Here is a 23,700-nt window from a genome sequence, read left to right as displayed (position 1 = left end):
TGATTCCAAGCTTTCTTAACCTTTTGTCAAATTCTGAAATAAGTCTTGGTGCATCTGGACTACGTGGAAAAATGCCTAATGTGACAAAATCTATTGCCATTATATATTTTTAAAGGTACATTTGCAATACAAGACGAAACACTTCTTTTTTAAAACACAGCTCTGAATACAATAACCAAAACCGCACGAGACGAAGGACTCATTTAATGCGCAAGAATGATCCTGATCTTCCGGTAGCTGGTCATTTTAACATAGCATACTGTCCACTTCTGTCCTCTGTATGCTGCGATGCTCCAGTGACTCTTAGACAAACTGGAGGAACAACATCTCATCTTCAGACCAGACACTTTACAGCCTTCCAGACAATATTGAGTTCAATACCTTCAAATTGTGAAGCAACTCCCAATTTTCCCCTTTTTTTAAGCTTTACTTGTTACATTCTTCATTTCTTCCCTTTCTTTTACCTTTACTTGTCACTATGTCCTCTCTCATCCTCCCCCTACCCCCAGTGGGACTGCCTTCTGTTTTGAGTCTGGCAGTTAGATACACCATTGTTCTGCCATTCTAACATTCCGAGTCAAAGAGTGCAGCGGTGGTAAAGCACAGCCAGACAGGCAGCATCCAAGGAACAGAAGAGTTGACATTTCGAGCAGAAAACGTCAACTCTCCTCCTCCTCGGATGCTGCATGACCGGCTGTGCTTTTCCAGCACCGCACTTTTTGACTCGATCTCCAGCATCTCCCATTCCAATCATTTAATCTGAATCAACAACATCTTTTCTCCACCAGCACACCACCACACACCCCCAATTACAGCATAAATGCTGACCCTCCACACTTCAGTTCTGACGAAGAGTCATCTCGACTCAAAAAAAATGTTAGCTTGCTCTCTGTCCATGTCTGCCTGCTGTGATCTCCAGCATTTGCCGTTTTCAGCATGAATAAAGGCATGTTCCACTATGCTGCATGTGGGCAAATAATCTACTCACAATTCCTAATGAATGACTTTCAGTTCTTGCCTGAGAGGTGGGTGAAGGGAGTTGAAAGATTATGTGAAAGGTGTTTTGATTTAGCTTTGATTTTTATTTTTTCAAATGAAAACTGGTCTCTATGGCTAAGATAGGAATTTACTGTATCAACAATCTCTCCTAGCTCAAGCATGATATGTTGAGAAATAAATAAATTTAGATATTGATTAGGTCAATCATGAAAACAATTTGAAATTGTCAAGATAGGAATTTCAAAACATGAGTAAATATTTGCAAGTGAACAGCAATTACAGCTTCCTTATTTTTATATTCTTCGAGTAAAAAATGAGGTCTGCAGATGCTGGAGATCACAGCTGAAAATGTGTTGCTGGTTAAAGCACAGCAGGTTAGGCAGCATCTCAGGAATAGGGAATTCGACGTTTCGAGCATAAGCCCTTCATCAGGAATGCATTCCTGATGAAGGGCTTATGCTCGAAACGTCGAATTCCCTATTCCTGAGATGCTGCCTAACCTGCTGTGCTTTAACCAGCAACACATTTTCAGTTATTTTTATATTAATCATCCAGCACAAAACAAAAATCAGAAGTCATGTTACACCAGCTATTTTAGTTAACTTTCTGTTTAAAAGTTGCTGTAGCTTGGGATGAGGACTTGACGCACAACTGTTCAGAACTAAAGGCATGAGATCAAGAACTCCAGTTAGAAGCTAGTTTTCTCAATTGTAAGCTGAGAAGTTCAGCACTGGTCCTCTCTACTTATGCTTGGAGGTGGATAAGTGATGAGTTAGATATGTTTGCAACACACTAAAAGAGAAGGAATTCAATGCCTGTGACAGACAAAATGATGCAATTATTGTTGGACTTGCTCAACAAGTTCAGCTATTATGAACCAAACAAATAAAGAAACAACTTTGGATTTTCACCAAAGTCCTACATCTTAAATAGCACCCAATGACATTTAACATTTAGGTAAATTGACATATTTTATGTAATGAGTGTATTGTAGGTCATTGACCATTAGAATAGACTCGCTTATATCATATCTAATAAGCAAGTGACTGAATTTAAATGACTTCCTAATATACACACTCAGTTGCATGTTAACAGTACATTTCAGAACAGAAGGGAGGGCTGGTATGCTTATGGTTTGCAGCTAATTCAGCATGTTGTATACATTATGTAGACATAACAGAGTCCTGCTTAAATAGTATCCATGTTGTATGTTGTGCAAAAACTAGCACCAGTAAGTGCAACGAAATGAATAAAATGCATACAAGACTAGTTGACTTACAAGAATGAAAATTTCAATACTTTCTGTTGGAGGATTTAAAGCTTATTTAATGTTAAAACTTCAAAATTTGTCTATTATTGGCAATATTCAAGTGTTTTTATAAGTCACAACTGTGGCAATACTTTGTTTGCCCCTTCGATTACGCATTCTCCATTCTCATTTCCAGTCCGCAGTGCAAATACAGAAGGGATCAAGTTCAATCACCACATTAGCCTTGCCATTTTCCAAAGTAAAAAGGCAGCATTTGTAACTGTAAACCGTAACATTGAAAGCTACAAGCAAAACAGCAACATGCCATGCCACAGTACATGTTTACTATTTATTAGCTTCCATATTAGCCAACACTAAACAGAAGAAAGAATAGTGCAGGGCTTTGGCTAATATCTTTGTGCATATAATCAGCCGATATGATAAATGCTCAGGAAATGCACTTCACTATTGCAGGAACGTAGACATTAGCACAGTGATTACTCATGGCAGTTCAACTTTTTGGAGCTTATTAACAGCAAATTTCTGTTCTCAATCATTGCAGAATATTTCCACATCTTTCTTCACTGTTTCAAGTACTGTATTTATTTTCCAATTGCCACTTCACTAAACATGTAAGGACACAATCTTGAAAAATATTCATCTTTCACGTGAATTAATTAAAACCCATGGAATTAAAGAAATGCATGAAACAAACAAAACTCTACTTCTAAAACATTTAGTTATTTAAAGCCAAGGATGTTTCTCACATCTCCAGAAACTACTCAAATATTTCTGAGTTTGATTAAATCTTATTTAAAGCATTATTTTGGGCAAATGGTTCATATCAAATATACATGTTAATTAAATCTTTAATTATACACTTCGGTTTCTCTGACAGATTGCCAGTCTTACAGCAAGGCAACAAGTCCCAAAAATAAAACTTGATTTTACTGTGCAAAAAATACACTCTTACTATTAAAGTCTGCAGCTACTGATAAAATAAAATTTGTGCATTTCATGTCAGAGAAGCTCTGTAGCCAAGTTGGGTACTTACTTTCCAATGAAATATATTCTAATCAAATCTATGCCAAGTCTAGGGTAATCCCTAGAAGATTTGTTGACATATCCAGATTGGCTTGCAGAAATGGCTAAAAAGTACAATAAGCAACTCTTTGGAATAAAGGGTTCTTTCCCCTGTGATTAGCAAAAGCACCTTCGTCCAGGCTGCACAGCTTCCTCAGAAGAATGAACAACATTAGGAACCACACCACTCTTAACACCTTCCCACCCTTCCTGGATGGATATGTTGCCTTTCTTGAGCAGCTCGTATATTTCTCGGGTCAGAATGGTGAAAGATTCCTCCACATTCATCGAATCTTTTGCGGAGGTCTCTATGTATTTCATACCAGATACAGCTGCAAGTTTCTCTGCCTCCTCCTTTGAAACTTTCCTCTGGGTTGCCAAGTCACTTTTGTGTCCGACAAGCAGAAATATGATTCGATATGGCTGGACATGCATTTTTGCTTCTTCCAACCAATCACGCACATGTTCAAAAGATCTGCGATTTGTGATATCAAACACAAGCAGCCCACCAACTGAATTACGATAGTAGGAACGGGTTATGGACCTGAGAATGGAAAAAGAAAAGAAAAGTCAAAAACCAATTGTTCCTTTTAGGACCAGTGCTCAATTACTTTAAGTTTATTTTAGTGACAACATTTATTTTCCTTTGTCAACATTAAGTTTCATGGTAAACCCCCCGTATCAAGAAAATCCCACCATGAGCTAATGCTAAAAGTCCCTTACAAAAATATTGCAAACATTCTATGAAAACATTGTCTAGAGTTAGTTTTGATCTCAACCAGAGATCACTTAATGCAGTTCTCTGAGGTTTCTAACAGCTGTTTTGCCCTAAGTGCCACAGACAACTGAAGAACTCTCTCAGAAATTCACTTCTATTATGTCCAGCAACGTCCAAGTCATGAATGCACACAGAAACTTCAAAAATAGGAGGAGTAAATTATTTGACCCTTTCAGGTGGAAGAGGGTACTGCAGATGCTAGAGATTAAGTCAAGATTAGAGTTGTGCTATAAAAGTACAGCATCCAAGGAGCAGATCATCAGGATTCTTGATGAAGGGCTTTTGCCTGAAACATTGAATTTCCTGCTCCTCGGATGCTGCCTGACATGCTGTGCTTTGCCAGCGCCACTCTAACATATTTGACCCTTTCAGCCTGCTCCACCATTCAACGTAATCACGGCTGATCATCCAACTCAGCATTCTATTCCTGCTTTCTCCCCTCATCCTTTGATCCCTTTGGCCCTAAAATCTATATTTAGCTGCTTCTGGAAAACATTCATTCATGTTTGCATGAGGTACAAACCTTGGTCTGCCTGTCTTTCAGAAAGTGGGGGTATTTCATGGAAATGGTGGGGGTGGGGCAGGGAGATGGAAGTGAATTAAATTCAGCAATAGTCCTTTCTCCTGCCTGTTATCTCATAACCACAGCAGGAAAGTGCACCTGGACTTTGGAGGAGGAAAGAATCAAATTTCACTTTTATGTCCTCCCTTGTAATGATAAGACCTGGGTAATGGATATTTTTCCTCTTTGCAACAAGGAAGACAGGCTTAATATTGGCTTAGCCTTGGGGGTGGGGAACCCAGACATTCAAGTTTCCAAACAAAACATTGCACCTCACCTTGTCAGCTCGAAAAAATTGCTCATATCATCAATATCAGAATCTTTGCCTGAACAAGAATCAATGGTCAGGTCAAGTAATGCCCTCACGGTCAGCTGTATCTTGCAACAGTGAGGTTGCTAAGACAATTATATTTCTTCATTGTGTTTATAACTTCATCACTTCAAGTAACACTAGGCTTGCAGCTTCAGAATTTGGCCAGTAGCTTTACAAGTGAGCCACTGCTGCTGGGATGGGGGTGGGGGGTGGCATAAATTTCCCCACCCATCGGATATTGTTTTCATGCGTTTCCTCCAAGTTATATGCAATATGCAGGTGCACTGAAAAAACGTGATCATTAGAAGGTCTCGTCGATCTCAAATGACTTGAAGCCTTGAGACTTAAAGTCGCTTGTCACTGTTAAGTACTCCAAGGGCTGCTCCAACGCAAATATGCACCTTTGTGCCTTCACATTTGGCAGGTCTATCCTTGTTTGTGGAACACAATAATCTTGAGCAGTCTCCATTATGGTGGTAAGGAGGACTAGGCTATTTGATTCAACACTTCATCATTATTTGAGTGAATGTTTAATTGCAAAATTGCGTAAATGAAAACGTCCTTCTGCAATAGTCATCTCACATTGAGTGGCTCAATTGCTCTGACAGGTTAACTTCCAACAAAGAAAAGGACAAGGTAATGCCTGGTTTAAAACCAGGGTATCTAACTTATAAAACCAGTTTTAAAATCAAGCCAAAACTAAAAAAAAAGGAATAAACAAAACAGTTAAAAAGTTGGAATAACGTGGGCTGTAAATTGTCACGTTCACTTAAAGCAAGACCCTTAAGTAAACTGAAACATCATAAACAGCAATTGAACCAAACTAAAAATACTTATTTTCAATACAAGATACAAAAATACAGCATTCCCCTGTGAATATCACATCCTGTTCAGCAGCTGGAAGAACTGAAAATACTAAAACTTCTCACATAAGTTAATTTGTTCAAAAGTAATCCTAGATTAAAATTCATTTGATCAGTAGAGTACTATAATAACTGACATTAACAAACTCACAGTAATAAGTTCAACTAAATTTCTATTTTGAAGTACATCATCAGCAAGTTAGTTGCTTAAAAGCTATGATTGATGAAAGCAATTGTGAAACAAATTTTGGAACCATGCCTCAAAATGGGTCCTCAGGCTTTTTATTATGCCGTTAAACATTTTCAGCAGGAAGTGGTTAAGAATACTTTATGATTAATTGCAGATACAGATAAAGAAAATGTATTAATTCTAATGGACACAGGTGAACATTCCAGTATCTACAGTCAAATATGTTTCTTTAATCATGCACCATGATACAAAGATTCACATAAGGCCAATACCTCAGTGCAGTCATTCTCCTGCCTGTTGTGTATTAGCATGATTTTTTTGGGTATGATGTACATTGTAGAGACATGGGAGTACATAAGCACAAATTATTGAAAATAGAAGAAGCTGAGAAAGTGGTTTAAAAAGTACAGGATTTTGTGCTTTATAAAAGAAAGTACAGGTATTACAAGTACAAAGGCAAGGAGGTTATAAATTGAAACTTTACAAAAGAGTAGTACAACCTCAACTTTGTTTCCAATTCTGGACACATTTTAGGAATGACAGGAAAGCTTTAGTGAGATACAGAAATGATTTACGAGAATAGTTTCAGACAGTAACTGGGGTTTTCCTTCAAGGGGAAGTTGAGAGCAGAATTAATAGAGGTGCCAGTCAGAGTAGGTGGAGAGAGACTGCTCTATTTGGCAGATGGGCCAAGAATCAATGGCATTCATGTAAGATGACTTGCATAAAGTCTTCCTCATGATTTTTTTTGGGCCACAGGTTAGGATCTCTAATGCACTGCCTGTGAATTTGGTGGGGCTAAATCCAACCATGGCTTTAAAAAGAAAAGTGGATAAGCATATGAAGACAAAAATATTTCAGAACTACAGGGAAAGGATAGGGGATTTGGACTATTGAGTATTCTTGCAAGGAAACTATGCACCACAAAACCTCATTCATTGCTGTAAACATTCAATTATTCTATATTTTAAAGTCAGAGATGCTCAACAAGGAAACAGACCCTTCAGTCCAACTCGCCCATGGAGACCAGATATCCGAACCTAATCTGGTCCCATTTGCCAGCACTTGGCTCATATCCCTCTAAACCCTTCCTATTCATATACGCATCCAGATGCCTTTTAAATGCTGTAATTGTACCAGCCTCCACCACTTCCTGTGTGTGGAAAAAGTTGCTCCTTAGGTCTCTTTTAAATTTTTCCCCCTCACCCTAGGCCCTCTAGTTCTGGACTCCCCCACTGCAGGGAGTGTAAATAACCTTGTTTATTTACTCTATCTATGTCTGTCATGATCTTATAAACCTCTATAAGGTCAACCTTCAACCTCTGATGATTCAGGGAAAACAGCCATAGCTTGTTCAGCCTCTCCTTAATGCTCAAATCCTCTAACCCTGGCAATACCCTTGTAAAACTTTTCTGAACCTTTCCAAGTTTTGCAACATTCTTCTGACAGAAGAGAGAGATCAGAATTGTATGTAATATTCCAAAAGTGGCCTAACCAATGTCCTGTACAGCTGCAACATGACCACCCAACTCTAATACTCAATGCTCTGATCAATAAAGGAGAGCATACTAAACATCATCTTCACTATCCTACCTACCTGCAACTCCACTTTCAAGGAACTATGAACCTGCACTCCAAGGTCTCTTTGCTCAGCAACACTCCTAGGACCTTACCATTCAGTGTATAAGTCCTACTCTGATTTGCCTTTCCAAAATACTGCACCCCACATTTATCTAAATTAAGGTCCATTTGCCACTTCTCAGTCCACTGGCCCATCTGCTCAAGATCCCATTGTACTCTGATGTAACCTTCTTCACTGTCCACTACACCTTCAATTAATGATGAAAAGCAGTAGACTCAGCACCGATCTTTGTGGCACTACTGGTCTGAAAGGCAACCCTCTACCACCACCCTCTGTCTTCTACCTTTGAGCCAGTTCTGTATCCAAGTAGCTAGTTCTCACTGTATTCAAAGAGATCTAACCTTACTAACCAGTCTATTATGAGGAACCTTGTCGAATGCCTCATTGAACTGCATATAGATCACGTCCATCGCTCTGCCTCATCAATCCTCTTTGTTACTTCTTCAACAAACCCAATCAAGTTCGTGAGATATGATTTCCCAAGCTCAAAGTCATCTTGACTATCCATAATCAGTCCATGTTAATCCTGTCCCGCAGGATTCCTTCCAACAACTTGCCCACCACTGATGTCAGGCTCACTGATCCATAGTTCCCTGGCTTTTCCTTACCATCTTTCTTAAATAGTGGCACCACGTTAGCCAACCTTCAGTCTCCCAGCACTTCACCTGTGACTATTGATGATACAAATATCTCAGCAAGAGACCCAGCAATTACTTTCCTAGCTTCCCACAGAACTCTTGGGTACACCTGATCAGGCCCTGGGGATTTATCTACCCTTACACCTTTTAAGACATCCGAAACCTCTTCCTCTGTAATATGGACATTTTTCAAGATGTCACCATCTATTTTCCCATATTCTATGCCTTCCATATCTGTCTCCACAGTAAATATTGACACAAAATACTCATTTAGTATCTCCCCCACCTCCTGTGGTTCCATACATAGGCTGCCTTGCTAATTTTGAGGGACCCTATTCACTCCTTGGTTACCCTTTTGACCTTAGTGGCATTTATAGAATCTCATTGAATTTTCCTTACCCCCTATTTGCTAAAGCTATCTCATGTTCCCCTTTTGCCCTCCTGATTTCCCTCTTAAGTATACTCCTGCTGCCTTTATAATCTAAGGATTCACTTAATCTCTGCTGTCTATAACTGTCATATGCTTCTTTCTGTTTCCTAAACAAAACCTCAATTTCTCGAGTCATCCCGCATTCTCTAACCCTACCAGTCTTGCCTTTCACCCAATGGGCTCATTTTTGAAGGCTTCGCATTTTCCAGCTGTCCCTTTACCTGCAAACATCTGACCCCAATCAACCTTTGAAAGTTTTTGCTAATGCTGTCAAAATGGGCCTTCCTCCAATTTAGACCTTCAATTTTTAGATCCTGTTTATCCTTTGCCATCACTATTTTAAAACTAATAGAATTAGGGTCACTCCCTCACTGACACCTCAGTCACCTGCCCTGCCTTATTTCCCAAGAGCGAGTCAAAATCTGCACCTTCTCTAGCAGGTACAGCTACATGCTGAATCATAAAATTTTCATGTACACAATTAACAAATTCCACTCCATCTAAACCCTTAACACTATTGCAGTCCCAGTTTCCCAAGTTAATATCCCTACCATGACCAAAACGCCACTGCCCGTCCTCGCTTGCCTCTCTTTCTATCCTTCCTAAAGCATTTGTATCCTGGAATATTAAGCTGTCAGTCCTGTCTATCTCTGAGCCACGTCTCTGTAATTGCTATGATATCCCAGTCTCATGTTCATAACCATGCCCTGAGTTCATCTGATTTCCCCGTTAGGCCTCTTGCATTGAAATAAATGCAGTTTAATTTATCAGTCCTACCCTGTTTTCTGCTTTGTTCCTGCCTGTCCTGACCGTTCGTCTTGCTCCTTTTTCCAATTATACCAGTCTTAGATTGATCTCTTTCCTCACTATCTCCCTGGGCCCCACTCCCCCTCTCCTCCCTAACCTCCTGAGCAGCTCTAGCAAATCTCCCTGCCAGTATATTAGTCCCCTTCCAATTCAGGTGCGATATGTCCTTCTTGTACCAGTCACTTCTACACCAGAAGAGATTGCAATGATCCAAAAATGTGAACCCTTCTCCCCTGCACCAGTTCCTCAACCATGCATTCATCTGCTCTATCTTCCTATTCCTATCCTCACTAGCTCATAACTCATAGGATATACTACCATAGAGTACCTCTTTTTTAATTCCTGCTTAACTTTCTATCTCCCATCAGAATCTCATTCTTTTCCCTTTCTGTCGTTAGATCCAATGTGTACAATGACCTCCTGCTGGTCCCTCTCCCCTTTGTGAACATCCTGCACCCTCTCCAAGGTATCCTTGATCCTGGCACTAGGGAGACAACATCCCATTCTGATTTCTTGCTTCCGGCCGCAGAAATATCGATGCCTCTGACTAGAGAGTCCCCTATCACAATCGGTCGCATGGAACCTAACATATCCCTCATTACATTACAGCCATTCTCGGTACCAGAAACTTAGCTGTTCATGCTACATTCCCCTGAGAGTCCATCACTTTCTAGCTTTTCCAAAACTTGTTTGAGATGGGGATAGGCATAGGAGATTCCTGCACTACCTGCCTCCCTCTCCTACAATTCCTGGAGTTAACCTAACTACCTAACTGTATCTGGGGCTTTTCCCCCTTCCTGTAACTGCCATCCATCACACTCCCTAGCTCCTGTAAATTCTTTATTGCCTCTAACTGCCTCTCTAACTGATCATGCTATCTGATAGGATTCTCAACCAAAAACACTTCCTGCAGACTTAATAATCAGAAACATGGAAACTCTCCCTCAACTCCCACATCTGACAGGAAGAGCACATCACTCTACTAAAGGCCATCTTTCCTCCTTCACAATCTACAGATCCAGAAAATAGCACCATCTTTTTGCTCTTAAAAAAAACACTGCTCCAGGCTAACTTAGTCCATATGCTTCATATTTTTAAAATGTAATTAAGAGACAGACCTCAACAAAACACAATCAAAAAAGAAGCAACTCTACCCACTTGTAGATTTACAGCAAGGTTACACTTAAAAACTATGCACTTAGCTGTTCCTGTGTGAGTTCTCCCACAGTTTCCTCCAGGATCAGCTGTGAATATCACCATTTGTTAATTTTTCCTAGATGCACTCCAATGTCCAGAGATACGTGAAATCAAACAGCAAAGGCATTAACTGTGCAGATTCACTGTTGTGTCAGACAGCAGTGTATGTTTCTTTCTCTGACCATGAGGTCACAGCCTTTAGTCTGTCTTCCTCCTTTTTAAAGTGTCATTGTTTTGATCTTTTGTCCCCCAAACTTCCAAAACAATGTAACAGCTTATAAAACAGTAATTGCTGCTCCCGGAATTCAAATCAATCACCTCCAACACCTAAAATACCTCAAAACAAAAAGGAACAGCTCTTACAGCCACAATTCCATGGTTCACTGAAAAGGTAAAATGAAGATTATTATTATATTATTCATCATTATGTTATTCAAAGGAGTGGAAATGGGTTTCTCGATTATGGTAGATATGAGCATTATATATATTTTTTAAAAATCAATTCTCTCTACTTTGTATCTTCCCATTTCTGTTTATAACCACATACTAGGAGTTTTGCAGAAGCACCTGTTCTTTTCTTCCTACATAGTTCCGAACCTAAAGAAGCAGTCAGCCCTTCCCTAAAAGCCACGCGCAGTTGTTGTCCGAGTTCTTTAAAAAACCCCAGACTGTCAATTTTCTGACTTGTTACAACTTTATTATAATTGGCATTGAGTACTCCTAAACTACGGAGGACGCTAAAGAAAAACAAGCATTTTTTTTTATGTCAATTAACTTTCTCTTATAAAAGTGCACAAATTTAGTGAAATTGCAGACCTACCCCTACATGGTCAAAAGATAAATGACATTAATTTAATTGAACATGAACCACAAGTTACCTTCAGTAGACCTTTTTTAAGGCAATGTCCAAAATAAAAGCTTTGTCCGCTCTTCACAACGTTCTCCAAAGCTGTTCCATGGCCGTCAATTCCTTGCTGACACAACATATCCACCAGTAACTAAACCAAGACACCATAACATAGAAACTCTCTCAGAAGGAGCACAATTACCTCCTGCTATGTGTCCCACCAGATATCCAATTCCAATCCGTAACGTTCCCTAAAAACCAAATGCCACTCCAGACCACAAAGCTCAGACAACTCAGTCAAGTTTGTTCTTCTACCTTTTTTTGCAAAGTCTGAAATTCAGTATGACAATTTGAAATATTTGGATATTTTGAAAATGTTGTGTCTGATTATCAATACGTTTTAGAATTTTTTCTAAACAAATAAAGCCAAAGCTTTATAACATTACTAACATTAGCAGAATTTGAAGGGGTTTAGGAGAACATTTTTCACCTAGAGTATTGGGAGTAGCGGGTAGGAGGTAGGGGTAGTCATAGAAAAGCAAGGAAACAGACCCTTCGGTCCATGCCAACCTAATCTAATCCGACTTGCCAGCATCCGGCCCATGCCTCTCCAAACCTTTCCTATTCGTATACCCATCCACATGCCTTTTAAATGCTGCAATTCTCTCAGCCTCCACTATTTCCTCTTGCAGTTTAATCCACATACGTCCCACACTCCGAGTGAAAAGTTGCCCCTTAGGTCTCTTTTATATCTGTTCCCTCTCATCCTAAACATATGCCCTCTAGTTCTGGACTCCCTCACCCCAGGGAACAGACTTTGTCTAATTGTCCTATCCATGCCCTTCCTCACTTATAAACCTCGAAGGACACCCCTCAGTCTCCGACGCTCCAGGGAAAACAGCCCCAGCCTGTTCAGCATCCCCCTATAGCTCAAATCCTCCAACCCTGGCAACATTCTTGTAAATCTTTTCTAAACCCTTTCAGGTTTCACAATATCCTTCTGATAGGAAGGAGAACAGATTTGCACACAATATTCCAAAAGTCGCCAAACCAACACCCTGTACAGCAACAACATGATCTCCCAACTCCTGTACTCAATATTCTGACCAATAAAGGAAAGCATACCAAATGCCCTTTTCACTATCCTATCTACCCGTGACTCCACTTTCAAGGGGCTATGAACCTGCACTCCAAGGTCTCTTAGTTCAGCACACTCCCTAGGACCTTACCATTAAGTGTATAAGTCCTGCTAAGATTTGCTTTCCCAAAATGCAACACCTTGCATTTATCTAATTTAAACTCCATCTGCCACTTCTCAGCCCATTGGCCAATATGATCAAGATCCCATTGTAATCTTCGCTGTTCACTACACCTCCAATTTTGGTGTCATCTGCAAACTTACTAACTATACCACCTATGTTCACAGCCAAACTGTTTATATAAATGAAGAAAGGTAGTGGACCCAGCACCGATCCTTGTGGCACTCCACTGGTCACAGGCCTCCACTCTGTAAAACAACCCTCCACCACCACCCTCTGTCTTCTACCTTTGAGCCAGCTCTGTATCCAAATGGCTAGTTCTCCCTGTATTCCATGAGATCTAACCTTGCTAACTAGTCTCCTATGGGGAACCTTGTTGAATGCCTTACTGAAGTCCATATAGATCACATCCACCACTCTGCCCTCATCAATCCTCTTTGTTACTTCTTCAAAAATCTCAATCAAGTTCGTGAGACATGATTTCCCATGCACAAAGCCATATTGACTATCCCTAATCAGTCCTTGCCTTTCCAAACACATGTACGTCCTGTCCCTCAGGATTCCCTCCAACAACTTGCCCATCAATTATGTCAGGCTCACTGGTCTGGAACTCTCTACGTTAAAAGCATGATAGAGGCATAAATTTGCATTATATTTAATGAAAAACTTTGAATATACACTTGAGATGCTGTAATTTATAAAATAATGAACCAAGCGCTATAGTTTGGATACAGCCAGAGGGCTCCTTCTGTCAGCAGTAAGGTCACAATGGGGCACATTGCCTCCTTTTGATCTGTGAATCTATATTTCCAGGAATTTCAGAGCCAAGGACACTGTACTGTAAGGATAAGAACACAAATTAGTAAGCTAAGTAAGCTATTATTATGCTTAAAAGACCTAAAGTCAAATCTTAAAAATGCAATCATTTTGTTTTTGCAATAGTGCGAGAGTAAGACAAAATTACATTATGAAAAGGCAATCTGTTGTTATGACAGCACATATTAAAATTTTTCTTACAACAAAGCTTAATTCAGGAAAAGCAGTGCTAGGGAATGACAATGTGTTGTGAAAAGGCCTGGAGCTTCAATTCAAACAACTAGGTGGTCATAAAATATCAGATAGCCTTGTATCGAGCGGGAAGATGACAATAAAGAAAATGTTATAAAAGAGAAGCCTTTTTGTGATTTTCCTGTTAAAATCCGCCCATGTTCATGTCAAATATGTAATTTGGACTTCTCTGAATTATAGGTTAGAAATTATTTGTCAATAATAAACTAAATGAACATGACACATTACTGTTTCTAGCTTTACCAACCTGTTTAAAGATTTTTGCAGCACAATTTTGCTGTGTGTTCTCAGAACATCTTAAACCAGTACATTAAAATCTGTAGTATTAAAGCTACATAAAAATAGAAAAAAAAATCAACCCCAAGTTCCCTCGGCATGTTCCCAGAATTGGAAGATTTGGATCACTGACTGAGAGCAAATAGGTAACATTTTATGGTCAACAAGGAAAAGATACAGTTTTCGAAAATGATTCCCCAATTGAGCATCCAGGATAAGCATGAAGTCAAATGTAGCTAAGGTTAGTACAGAGGAAATAAAAATTACTCAACACATGCTTTAATGCCAATTCCAGATTACCCTTCCTTACTTCTTCCATGATATGGCGGTGCTGGTGTTGACTGGGGTGGACAAAGTTAAAAATCACACAACACTAGGTTACAGCCCATCAGTTTTATTTGAAAGTACAAGCTTTCAGAGTGCTGCTCCTTCATCAGGTAGCTAGTGGGTGGGAAACAGGACACAGAATTTATAATAAAAGATCAAAGTGTCATACAGCTGATGTGATGTACTGAACAAACCTAGATTGCTGTTAAATCTTTGATCATTTAGAATAGGGATGCACGTTTCAATTGGTTAATATATAAATCCCAGAACTTCTTTCAAGTCACAGTCCCAAGATAATTTAAGGTTTTATCAGTATAAAAAAGAAGTGACATCTCAACTCAGACAACAGAGTCTGTATAGAAAATTGGTGAGTTAGAAAGATTCATAAATACGAGTTTACTGCCCAAATTTGATTGCAACTGGGAATTTAATATGCCTAGTTATAGAAACAGCAAAAAAAACCCACCAGAATTTGCAAAGGCTTTTATCTCAATGCAAAATGTCCATGGGTTGTGCTAACTGTTTAAGTGGATTCTATCTTAAAAAAATAAGTCCTATCCAACAGGTTAGCAAGCCAAAACATTGAAGGCTATGGGCCAAGTGCTGGAAAGTGGAACTAATTAGATTTAGTGTACAGGTACTTGTCGTGACACTGACTTAATGGGCTGAAGGACCTCTTCAGCTCTGTACAATTATGAGATGGGTGGCATAGTGGCTCAGTGGTTAGCACCGCTGCCTCACAGCATCAGGGTCCCATGTTCAATTCCAGCCTTGGGTGACTGTTTCACATTTTCCCAGTGTCTGCGCGTGTTTCCTCTGGGTGCTCCAGTTTCCTCTCATAGTCCAAAGATGTGCAAGTTAGGTAAATTGGCCATGCTAAATTGACTAATGCACCTAACACTGCAGGCAAAGGGAAATGGGACTGTGTGGGTTACTCTTTGGAGGGTTCGGTATGGACTTGTTGGGCTGAAGGGCCGGTTTCCACACTGTAGGGAATCTAATCTAATCAAGACTTGGTTAGCTTTGATGATGTGTACTGTGGAAGCAATAAAGTTGTTGGTCTTGAATATTTGAATAATGTGTAAATTAGAGAATTACGTGGCTCAGTATCTTGCAAGGCAAGGTGATGTGCCTATACTGAGAGTGTTAAAGGGAAAAGATTAAGTTTGTCATAAGATTTGTCTGCTACAGGCAGAACCCCTGTCCACAACAAATAAAAAGCAGATGAATAAAAATTCAGCAGTTGAAAGATATTTTCCAGAAAGACAAAAAGTTGTAATACCTAGTAGCTGCTTTGCAAGGAAGAAGAGAAAATAAATAGAAATAGAAATGGAGAAGGAAAAGCAGTAATTTAAAATAAATATTATTAATGAACTAGCTGCACTAGTTTACCTAGAAACATTTAAAATTTCTATGCATCAAAACAGTGGGAAAAAGGACAACATGAAAGATGTGAAAGTGGTTTGGGAGCTGCAGCAGTGATACAGTGCAATGATTCAGCAACAGAGATATTTACCGAGACAGAATCTCTCAGTGTTCCCTTCCTTGTGTATTCTAATAAACAATTGAAGGGATGCAATGATACAAAGAAAGAGTCAAGAAATTGTGCACGAGGAGTTTGTGTTACTTCTTTCATAGTACCAGGTTATAGTCAAACAGGTTTATTTGAAATTACAAGTTTCCGGAGCGCTGTGATTTCAAATAAACCTGTTCAACTATAACCTAGTGTCGTGGGACTTCGGATCTTGACCAGCAAAGGCAACACCAGCACCTACAGATGATGGCTCTTTTATAGTACAAATAAACCATGAAGGGGAGAGATTTCCCAGAATTTGGAAGCACACTTGTAGTCAGAGGGGGCAGGAGAGTCTTGGAGAGAGAAATTGTGTCAGTTCCTGAAGATTTCCTGCCACCTTATGCTTTTCTGAGTGCTGGCTCCAATGTGACGATGGCAATTCACTCAGTAGCAGTGGGGAGCTAGTTAAGGCTTATCAGTAAACAACTTACAGCAGTTTTCCACCATAAATGAGATTTTACTGTCATCACAGAGGACATCACACTGATGAAACTTATCAGGAAAAAAAAATGCATAAAACAGATGTTCAGTTCCAAACATATCAATTATTTCTACCCTCTTGAATCATTGGAAAGCCTGCAGTGAAGGGCTAGAAAGGTTCTTAAAATTGCATGGAGTAATGCAGTAAGAAAGGAAAAGTGCTGGTGGTGAGTAAGTTGTGACCATTGCCTCCAGTTGTTTCACTGCTCCATTTTTTCCTGTCCTCTCTAATTCCATACATACCAGCAACATAACTTGCTACATGCATAGGGAAATCTGCAGGTCTGCATTTATCTCTACATCCTGTTTGTTGTCCCTAATTGGACAGAAATTATAGAGCTGGCTTGATGTTGGGTGCATCCTGTGAAATTATTTCAGGAGGCATGTTGCTGCTGTAAATGGGGTCAATGCTCCAAAAAGGTCCTCATTGCCAAAGATTTTCAAAGTACATAAGACTCAACCCTAGTAAATATATTCTTATAAATCATGCTTTGATACTACAGAATTTGATAATTGCTTAACAAGCCACACTATGTCAAAGTTTTTTGTCTTGTACTCATCAAGTTAACTCACATGAAATATCTAAGTAAAGGGATTGAATAAGAGTCAGCAGGGGTGTGCACAACAGGGTCCACCTTTGTGGATGTGTCGGAAAAAATGGAAGGATATAGAACATAATTTTGCTATTAACTGATAATGCAAAGCAGAGGTATTGGTAATCAGTGAGAACAGCAAAAACATTCAAGGTAACAGATAGTTTACACAATGGGCTGATAGGTGACAGGGCATATACAATTTAATGTGGATGAGGTGTTCAACAAGGTTCCCCATGGGAGACTGATTAGCAAGGTTAGATCTCATGGGATACAGGGAGAACTAGCCATTTGGATACAGAACTGGCTCAAAAGTAGAAGACAGAGGGTGGTGGTGGAGGGTTGCTTTTCAGACTGAAGGCCTGTGATCAATGGAGTGCCACAAGGATCGGTGCTGGGTCCTCTACTTTTTGTCATTTACATAAATGATTTGGGTGCGAGCATAAGACGTACAGTTAGTAAGTTTGCAGATGACACCAAAAGTGGAGGTGTAGTGGACAGCGAAGAGGGTTACCTCAGATCACAACAGGATCTTGACCAGATGGGCCAATGAGTTGAGAAGTGGAAGATGGAGTTTAATTCAGATAAATGTGCGGTTGCATTTTGGGAAAGCAAATCTTAGCAGGACTTATACACTTAATGGCAAGGTCTTAGGGAGTGTTGCTGAACAAAGAGACCTTGGAGTGCAGGTTCATAGCTCCTTGAAAGTGGGGTCGCAAGTAGAAAGGAGAGTGAAGAAGGCGTTTGGAATGCTTTCCTTTATTGGTCAGAGTATTGAGTACAGGAGTTGGGAGGTCATGTTGCGGCTGTACAGGACATTAGTTAGGCCACTGTTGGAATATTGTGTGCAATTCTGGTCTCCAAAATGTTGTGAAACTTGAAAGGGTTCAGAAAAGATTTACAAGGATGTTGCCAGGGTTGGAGGATCTGAGCTGTAGGGAGAGGCTGAACAGGCTGGGGCTGTTTTCCCTGGAGCGTCGGAGGCTGAGGGGTGACCTTATAGAGATTTACAAAATTATGAGGGACATGGATAGGATAAATAGACAAAGTCTTTTCCCTGGGATCAGGGAGTCCAGAACTAGAGGACATAGGTTTAGGGTGAGAGGGGAAAGATATAAAAGAGACCTAAGGGCAACTTTTTCACACAGAGGGTGGTACGTGTATGGAATGAGCTGCCAGAGGAAGTGGTGGAGGCTGGTATAATTGCAACATTTGAAGAGGCATTGATGGGTATATGAATAGGAAGGGTTTGGAGGGATATGGACCGAGTGCTGGCAGATGGGATTAGATTGGGTTGGGATATCTGGTCGGCATGGACAGGTTGGACCGAAGGGTCTGTTTCCATGCTGTACATATCTATGACTCTATATGAGATAAAATACATTTTCGGTCAAAGAGCACAGCGTAACAATGTACAACTGAATAAATAGAAGAAAAGTGCAAGTAGTCAAAGATTCAATTCCATAATTCCTCTCCTCACTGTTAGACTATTAAAATAAATTCATACCAATAATTTTACTCAAAATGATGTAAGTACTTCACAAATGTTTGTTTTAATATCAACAGGAGGAGTAGTAAACATAATAGGAATAATTGAGTGTACGTCTTGACAGGACAGCTCGGCCATGTAGAATGTTGTTCCTCTGCAATGTGGGAAATCAGTTACACTTCCTGTACCCAGCGTAATCCCACGTGCAAGAAGTGACTCCAGCTACAGCTACTTGAAATGCATGTTTTGTACCTTAAGCAACAATTGGAATCACTGTGGGGAATCCAGAAGGCTGAGAACTTCATGGATGACATGGAAAGTGAAGAAGTCACACTGCAGGTAATGTGTGCACAGGCAGTAAGGGAATGGGTGCCCATCAGAAAGAGTAAAAACACCAGGCACATAGTTAGCTATTGAGCAGGTGTACGGCATTCTAAAAAGGCAGGGTGAGCAGACAGAGTTTGCGACTGTGCTCTATATTAATACCAAAGACATTTGGTGAATAGAGGCATGAGGTCCTGCAAGCAGAATACAGGCAACTAGGAAATAAATTGCAAAGAACATCAAAGGTAGTAATCTCAGTATTACCCACCCCGACTCCACCACCCCCACACCTCCCCCTCCAAACCCCTTATGTACATGCTAGTGAAATCAGGAATAGGAGAGTAGATTAAATGAGTGCATGCCTGGAATGATGATGTAGAGGGGATGGATTTAGATTCCTGAGACATGGGAACACATTCTGGAGAAGGTAAGTTGCGTACAAGTGAATAGGTCACACCCCAGTAGGACCAAGAACAATATCCTTGTAGAGGAGTTCACTAGAAAGTGAGGGGAGGATTTAAACTAGAGTGGCAGGACTGTGGGAATTTGAGCTGGGACTTAACAGTAAGGGAAACAAAGATGGAAATGAACGACAGAAAAGTAGACTGCAAAGGCTGGTGACAGAGAAAACAAGGGCTATCAGCAAATATAGCCACAGAACAAAAAAAATTAAAACATTTAAAAGACAAGATTAAAGGTTCTTTATCTGAACATACCAACCATTTGCAATAAGATAGATGAATTAGCAATGTAAACAATGGTAAATGGGTGTGATATGATTTCTGTTACGGAGACATAGCTTCAGTGTGATGAAGGCTTGGAACGAGAGTTTCAATATTTAGAAATAACAGTAAAAATGGAAAAGAAGGTGGGGTAACATTGTTAGTAATGGATAAAACCTGTGCAATAGCGAGAAAGGATATTGGCACATAAAATGTTGATTTAGAGTCAGTCTGGGTGGAGCTAAGTAGCAACATGCAGCAGAAGACATTAGTGGGAGCTGTTTGCAGGCCTCCAAAGAGTAATGATAAGTTAGGGACATCATTAAACAGGAAATTGGAGAACTATACAACAAGGGTGCATAATCATTTGGAGTGACTTTATTCTGCATATAGACTATGTAAACAACATTGGCAATAATACCGTGGTGGATTTATTCTTGAGGGAGATACAAGATTTCCTTTAGAATAACACATTGAGGGGTGAACAAGGGAACCTAGATTTGGTTCCAGCAATGAGAAGTGGTTAATTAAGTATCTAACTATGGAAAAGCAAGATATTGGTTAAGAGGGGAATATAGACTGCAAGAGTAAACTTGCAAGGGTCATAAAAGTGGACTGTAAACACTTTTATAAGTAGGTAAAAAGAAAAAGATTAGGGAAGACAAATGTAGGTCCTTTACAGTCAGAAACTGGAGAATTGATAGTGAAAAGCAAGGAAATGGCAGAGCAATTAAGCAACCACTTTAATTCCGACTTCAAGGAAGAAAGCAATAATAACTTCCATGAATTGAGGGACATAGTGAGGAGGAGAATTGAAACAAGTTAATATTAGTGAAAAACAAATGTTGCAGAAATTAATGGGACTGAAACCTGATAAATTCCCAAGGACTGATAGTCTACATGCAGAGTCCTATGGAAATACTGAATGCGATAGTTGTCTTGTTCAAAAACTGTGCAGATTCTACAACAGTCTGACACTTTGGAAGGTGGCAAGTGTAACCTGACCACATAAAAAGACAGCAGAGAATTCCAGACCAGTTAGCCTAACATCAAGTGAAAAATGCTGGAGTCTACTATAAAAGATGTCATAACAGGGCACTCAGAAAATATTAACTCAATTAGACAAAGTCAACATGAATTTATGAAAGAGAAGTAATGTTTGACAAACTTCCAAAGAGATTTTTTGAAAACATAACTGGTAACACTGGATATGGTGCATTTGGATTTTCAAAAAACTAAATATAAAGTCCCACATAAGATGTAGGTACGCATATTCTAAATACATGGGATTGGTGAAAATTGGTTAACAGACAGGAAACAGATTAGGAAAATATGGCCCTTCTTTGGAGTACAAACTGGTGTCTAGAGGGGTACACTAGGAATCAATGCTTGGGTCCCAGCTAATTAATATATATCAATGATCTGGATAAATCAAATGTGATACGCCCAACTTACCTGATGACACAAAACAAAATTGGATTGTGAGTGGTGAGGTGGATGTAAAAGAGGTTCAAGTGATTTAGACAAGTTGAGGACTTGTCAAACTCATGGCAGTTACTATGCAATATAAATAAGTGCCAAGTTATCTACTTTGGTGGGAAAAGATAGAATGCCAGAGTATTACTTAAATGGTAACAGATTGGGAAATGTTGATTTGCCTTCCCATTCCCCAGTCAATGAAAACAAGCATGAAGTTGCAGCAAGCAGTAAGTTGGCATTTATTGCCAAAGGAGTTGAATACTGGAAAAAAGGGTCTTTTTGTTGCTGTTCAAGACCTTAATGAGGCGACACTTGTGACTACTGTGTGTTGTTTTGGTCTCATTACCCAAGAAGGGATATATTTGCCATAAAGGAAGTTCAGTGAAGATTCACCAGACTGATTCCTGGTACAGGCTGGTTGAATGAAAAAGACTGGAGTCAACTAGACCTGCAGTTACTGGCGTTTCTGAGGGGGATTTCATTACATTCAGACAGGCTGACAGACTGGATACAAGGATGACATTGTCTCTGGCCTATGTGAATGGAGACAGACAGAGGAAGAGAGTTTTCACTCAGAGGTTGGTGAAACTGAAGATGTTGTTTCTATCACACATGTTTCCAAATCTCAGAATACATTTGTAAAATAAAGTTTTGAGACACTAAAGGCATCAAGGGGTGTGGGCAGAGTCTGGGAATATGGCATTCAGATAAAGGATCAGCCATGAATATACTGAAAGATGGAGAAAGCTGCCTGAACAAAATATCCTATTTCCTGCCCTTACCCGTACTTATGTTTTTATTTTGTTTCAACCTGGACCTGTTTTACAGAAAGTACAGTCATCATGGTAAGAATGATCTATACGTTATTGTCAAATGTTACTAATTACATCGGTTGCTCTTATAAGCTAAGGTTAAAGCACAATTTTGCAATGCCATAGTAAATTTTGATTACAGCACACTAACTTGTCTTGAAAGCCAAGACGAACAAGAATATCTATGATCTTACTGAACAGACTGGGAAGACTGAATGGCCTACTGCTGTTCCCATATTTATTGTAATGTTTTTCAACCTGGCCATTGTTAGGAGCTAAATCTGACTCAATACTCCAGAATACCAATTTACGTTTAGGACTGGGCACCCCATCTGCCTTAAAATACTTTTATCAGAAATTTACCTTTCAATTCCAGGCTTCCCAACACCGTAGATTCCTTTCCATTAGCAACGGTCAGTCACATCCATGTTTGTCCACACATAAATCAGTTGGAAACATATTATGAACGCAATTCAACCGACAGCTGCTGCGTTTTCAACCTAGTGAATGGAAAATTGAAGGTAGCGAGCCCCTCTCTCGCAGATGTCAGCAACAGCCCCAAACTGAGACCAACTGTACCCCAGGCAAAGCTAAAACACAAGCCTGAAGGGCTGCAAGTATTGCCCCAGAGGCGGAATTGGTTTTTACAAGAGCAGCGCACGTTTTGTGAGCCTGAGAGAAAAAAAAACAAGGAAGTGTGTCTGCTCCAGAAGTTATATCATTGCAGCCGTCGTTGGAAATAATGCAACCCAAGGACATCACTCCTGGAGCAGAGTCCAGCAAATGCCAACATCCAAGCCCCACCGCCAGTCCTCGGGTTGACATGCAAATTCCGTACTTTGATTTACACTCAACCAACAACAAATAAACACGCCCCCACATACCTGAACCTCTCCTGCCCGGCTGTGTCCCACAGCTGTAATTTGATCCGCTTTCCCGGCTCGATCTCCACCAGCCTGGCGAAGAAATCCACACCAACCGTGGGGTCAGACACGTCGTTGAATTTGCCGTCAGTGAATCTCCGGAGGAGGCATGACTTCCCCACGGTCGAGTCCCCGATCACTATCAGACGGAACTGATAGATCCAAATAGCTTCCATGACATAACTTTTTAACCACCAACCTTCCCACCAGTAGCAACCCACCCCGCCACACACACCGTCCCCTTTTACAAGGTCCGAGTAAATTTGCAAAACGCTGTGTCAATCAAATAAAATGAAACTAAATAAAATACAGGGCTGAAGAATTTTACCATGCACAGCGGAATAATATACACACGCGCACATAATCCCAAACTATGAATGCAGTAGAATTTCCTTCTCCCGCCCCCTTCGGCCCAACACAGTACAGTTTGCAAATGCTGCAAACTCAGCTTCAGAGCTGATACCGGAAAACCAAACCCGGCAAATGGGAAGTGATGATTGACATGAAGAAGCCCCAATCCCAAGTCAGAAAGCAGAGGCAGTGAGGCCGTAACCACTAACAGGACGCGGGAAGGAACAGGAGCTCCTGGGCTGATGCTGAGCTCAATAGGACGTGTTCATGTCGCTGGCCAAGGGCTCTTCGGATTTGATTTAAAGAGTGAACATACTCAGACAAACATCCAGACATCACAGTACGCACATGCATATGCACATCCCCACTTCAAGGGCACTATAATATGAATATCAGAAAAATAATGTCACTATTATATACAAA

At 40.1% G+C, this 23,700-nt stretch overlaps 1 protein-coding gene across 1 annotated transcript; it reads right to left on the bottom strand.

Annotated features, from left to right (window-relative positions):
* Window positions 1-2,327: 2,327 nt before the first annotated feature.
* LOC132816767 (ras-related protein Rab-39A-like) lies at window positions 2,328-23,369 on the bottom strand. Its single transcript, XM_060826691.1, has 2 exons — window positions 22,888-23,369; window positions 2,328-3,875 (listed from the first exon to the last, which is right to left on the bottom strand). The coding sequence occupies exons 1-2, from the start codon at window positions 23,100-23,102 to the stop codon at window positions 3,449-3,451; spliced, it is 642 nt and encodes a 213-aa protein (XP_060682674.1). The 5' UTR covers window positions 23,103-23,369; the 3' UTR covers window positions 2,328-3,448.
* Between the last annotated feature and the right edge of the window lie 331 nt (window positions 23,370-23,700).

The sequence above is a fragment of the Hemiscyllium ocellatum genome, chromosome 6, assembly GCF_020745735.1.
Source record: "Hemiscyllium ocellatum isolate sHemOce1 chromosome 6, sHemOce1.pat.X.cur, whole genome shotgun sequence".
In the NCBI taxonomy this organism is placed as follows: Eukaryota; Metazoa; Chordata; class Chondrichthyes; order Orectolobiformes; family Hemiscylliidae; genus Hemiscyllium; species Hemiscyllium ocellatum.
This window is presented reverse-complemented; position numbering and strand designations above follow the sequence as displayed.

Bases quoted from the DNA above. Each gene is read 5' to 3' on its own strand.
- LOC132816767 (XM_060826691.1), bottom strand. From the start codon at position 23,102: ATGGAAGCTATTTGGATCTATCAGTTCCGTCTGATAGTGATCGGGGAC. The intron at 3,876-22,887 runs GTATGTGGGGGC...TTCCATTCTCAG, and splicing joins GCCGGGCAGGAGAGGTTCAG to GTCCATAACCCGTTCCTACT.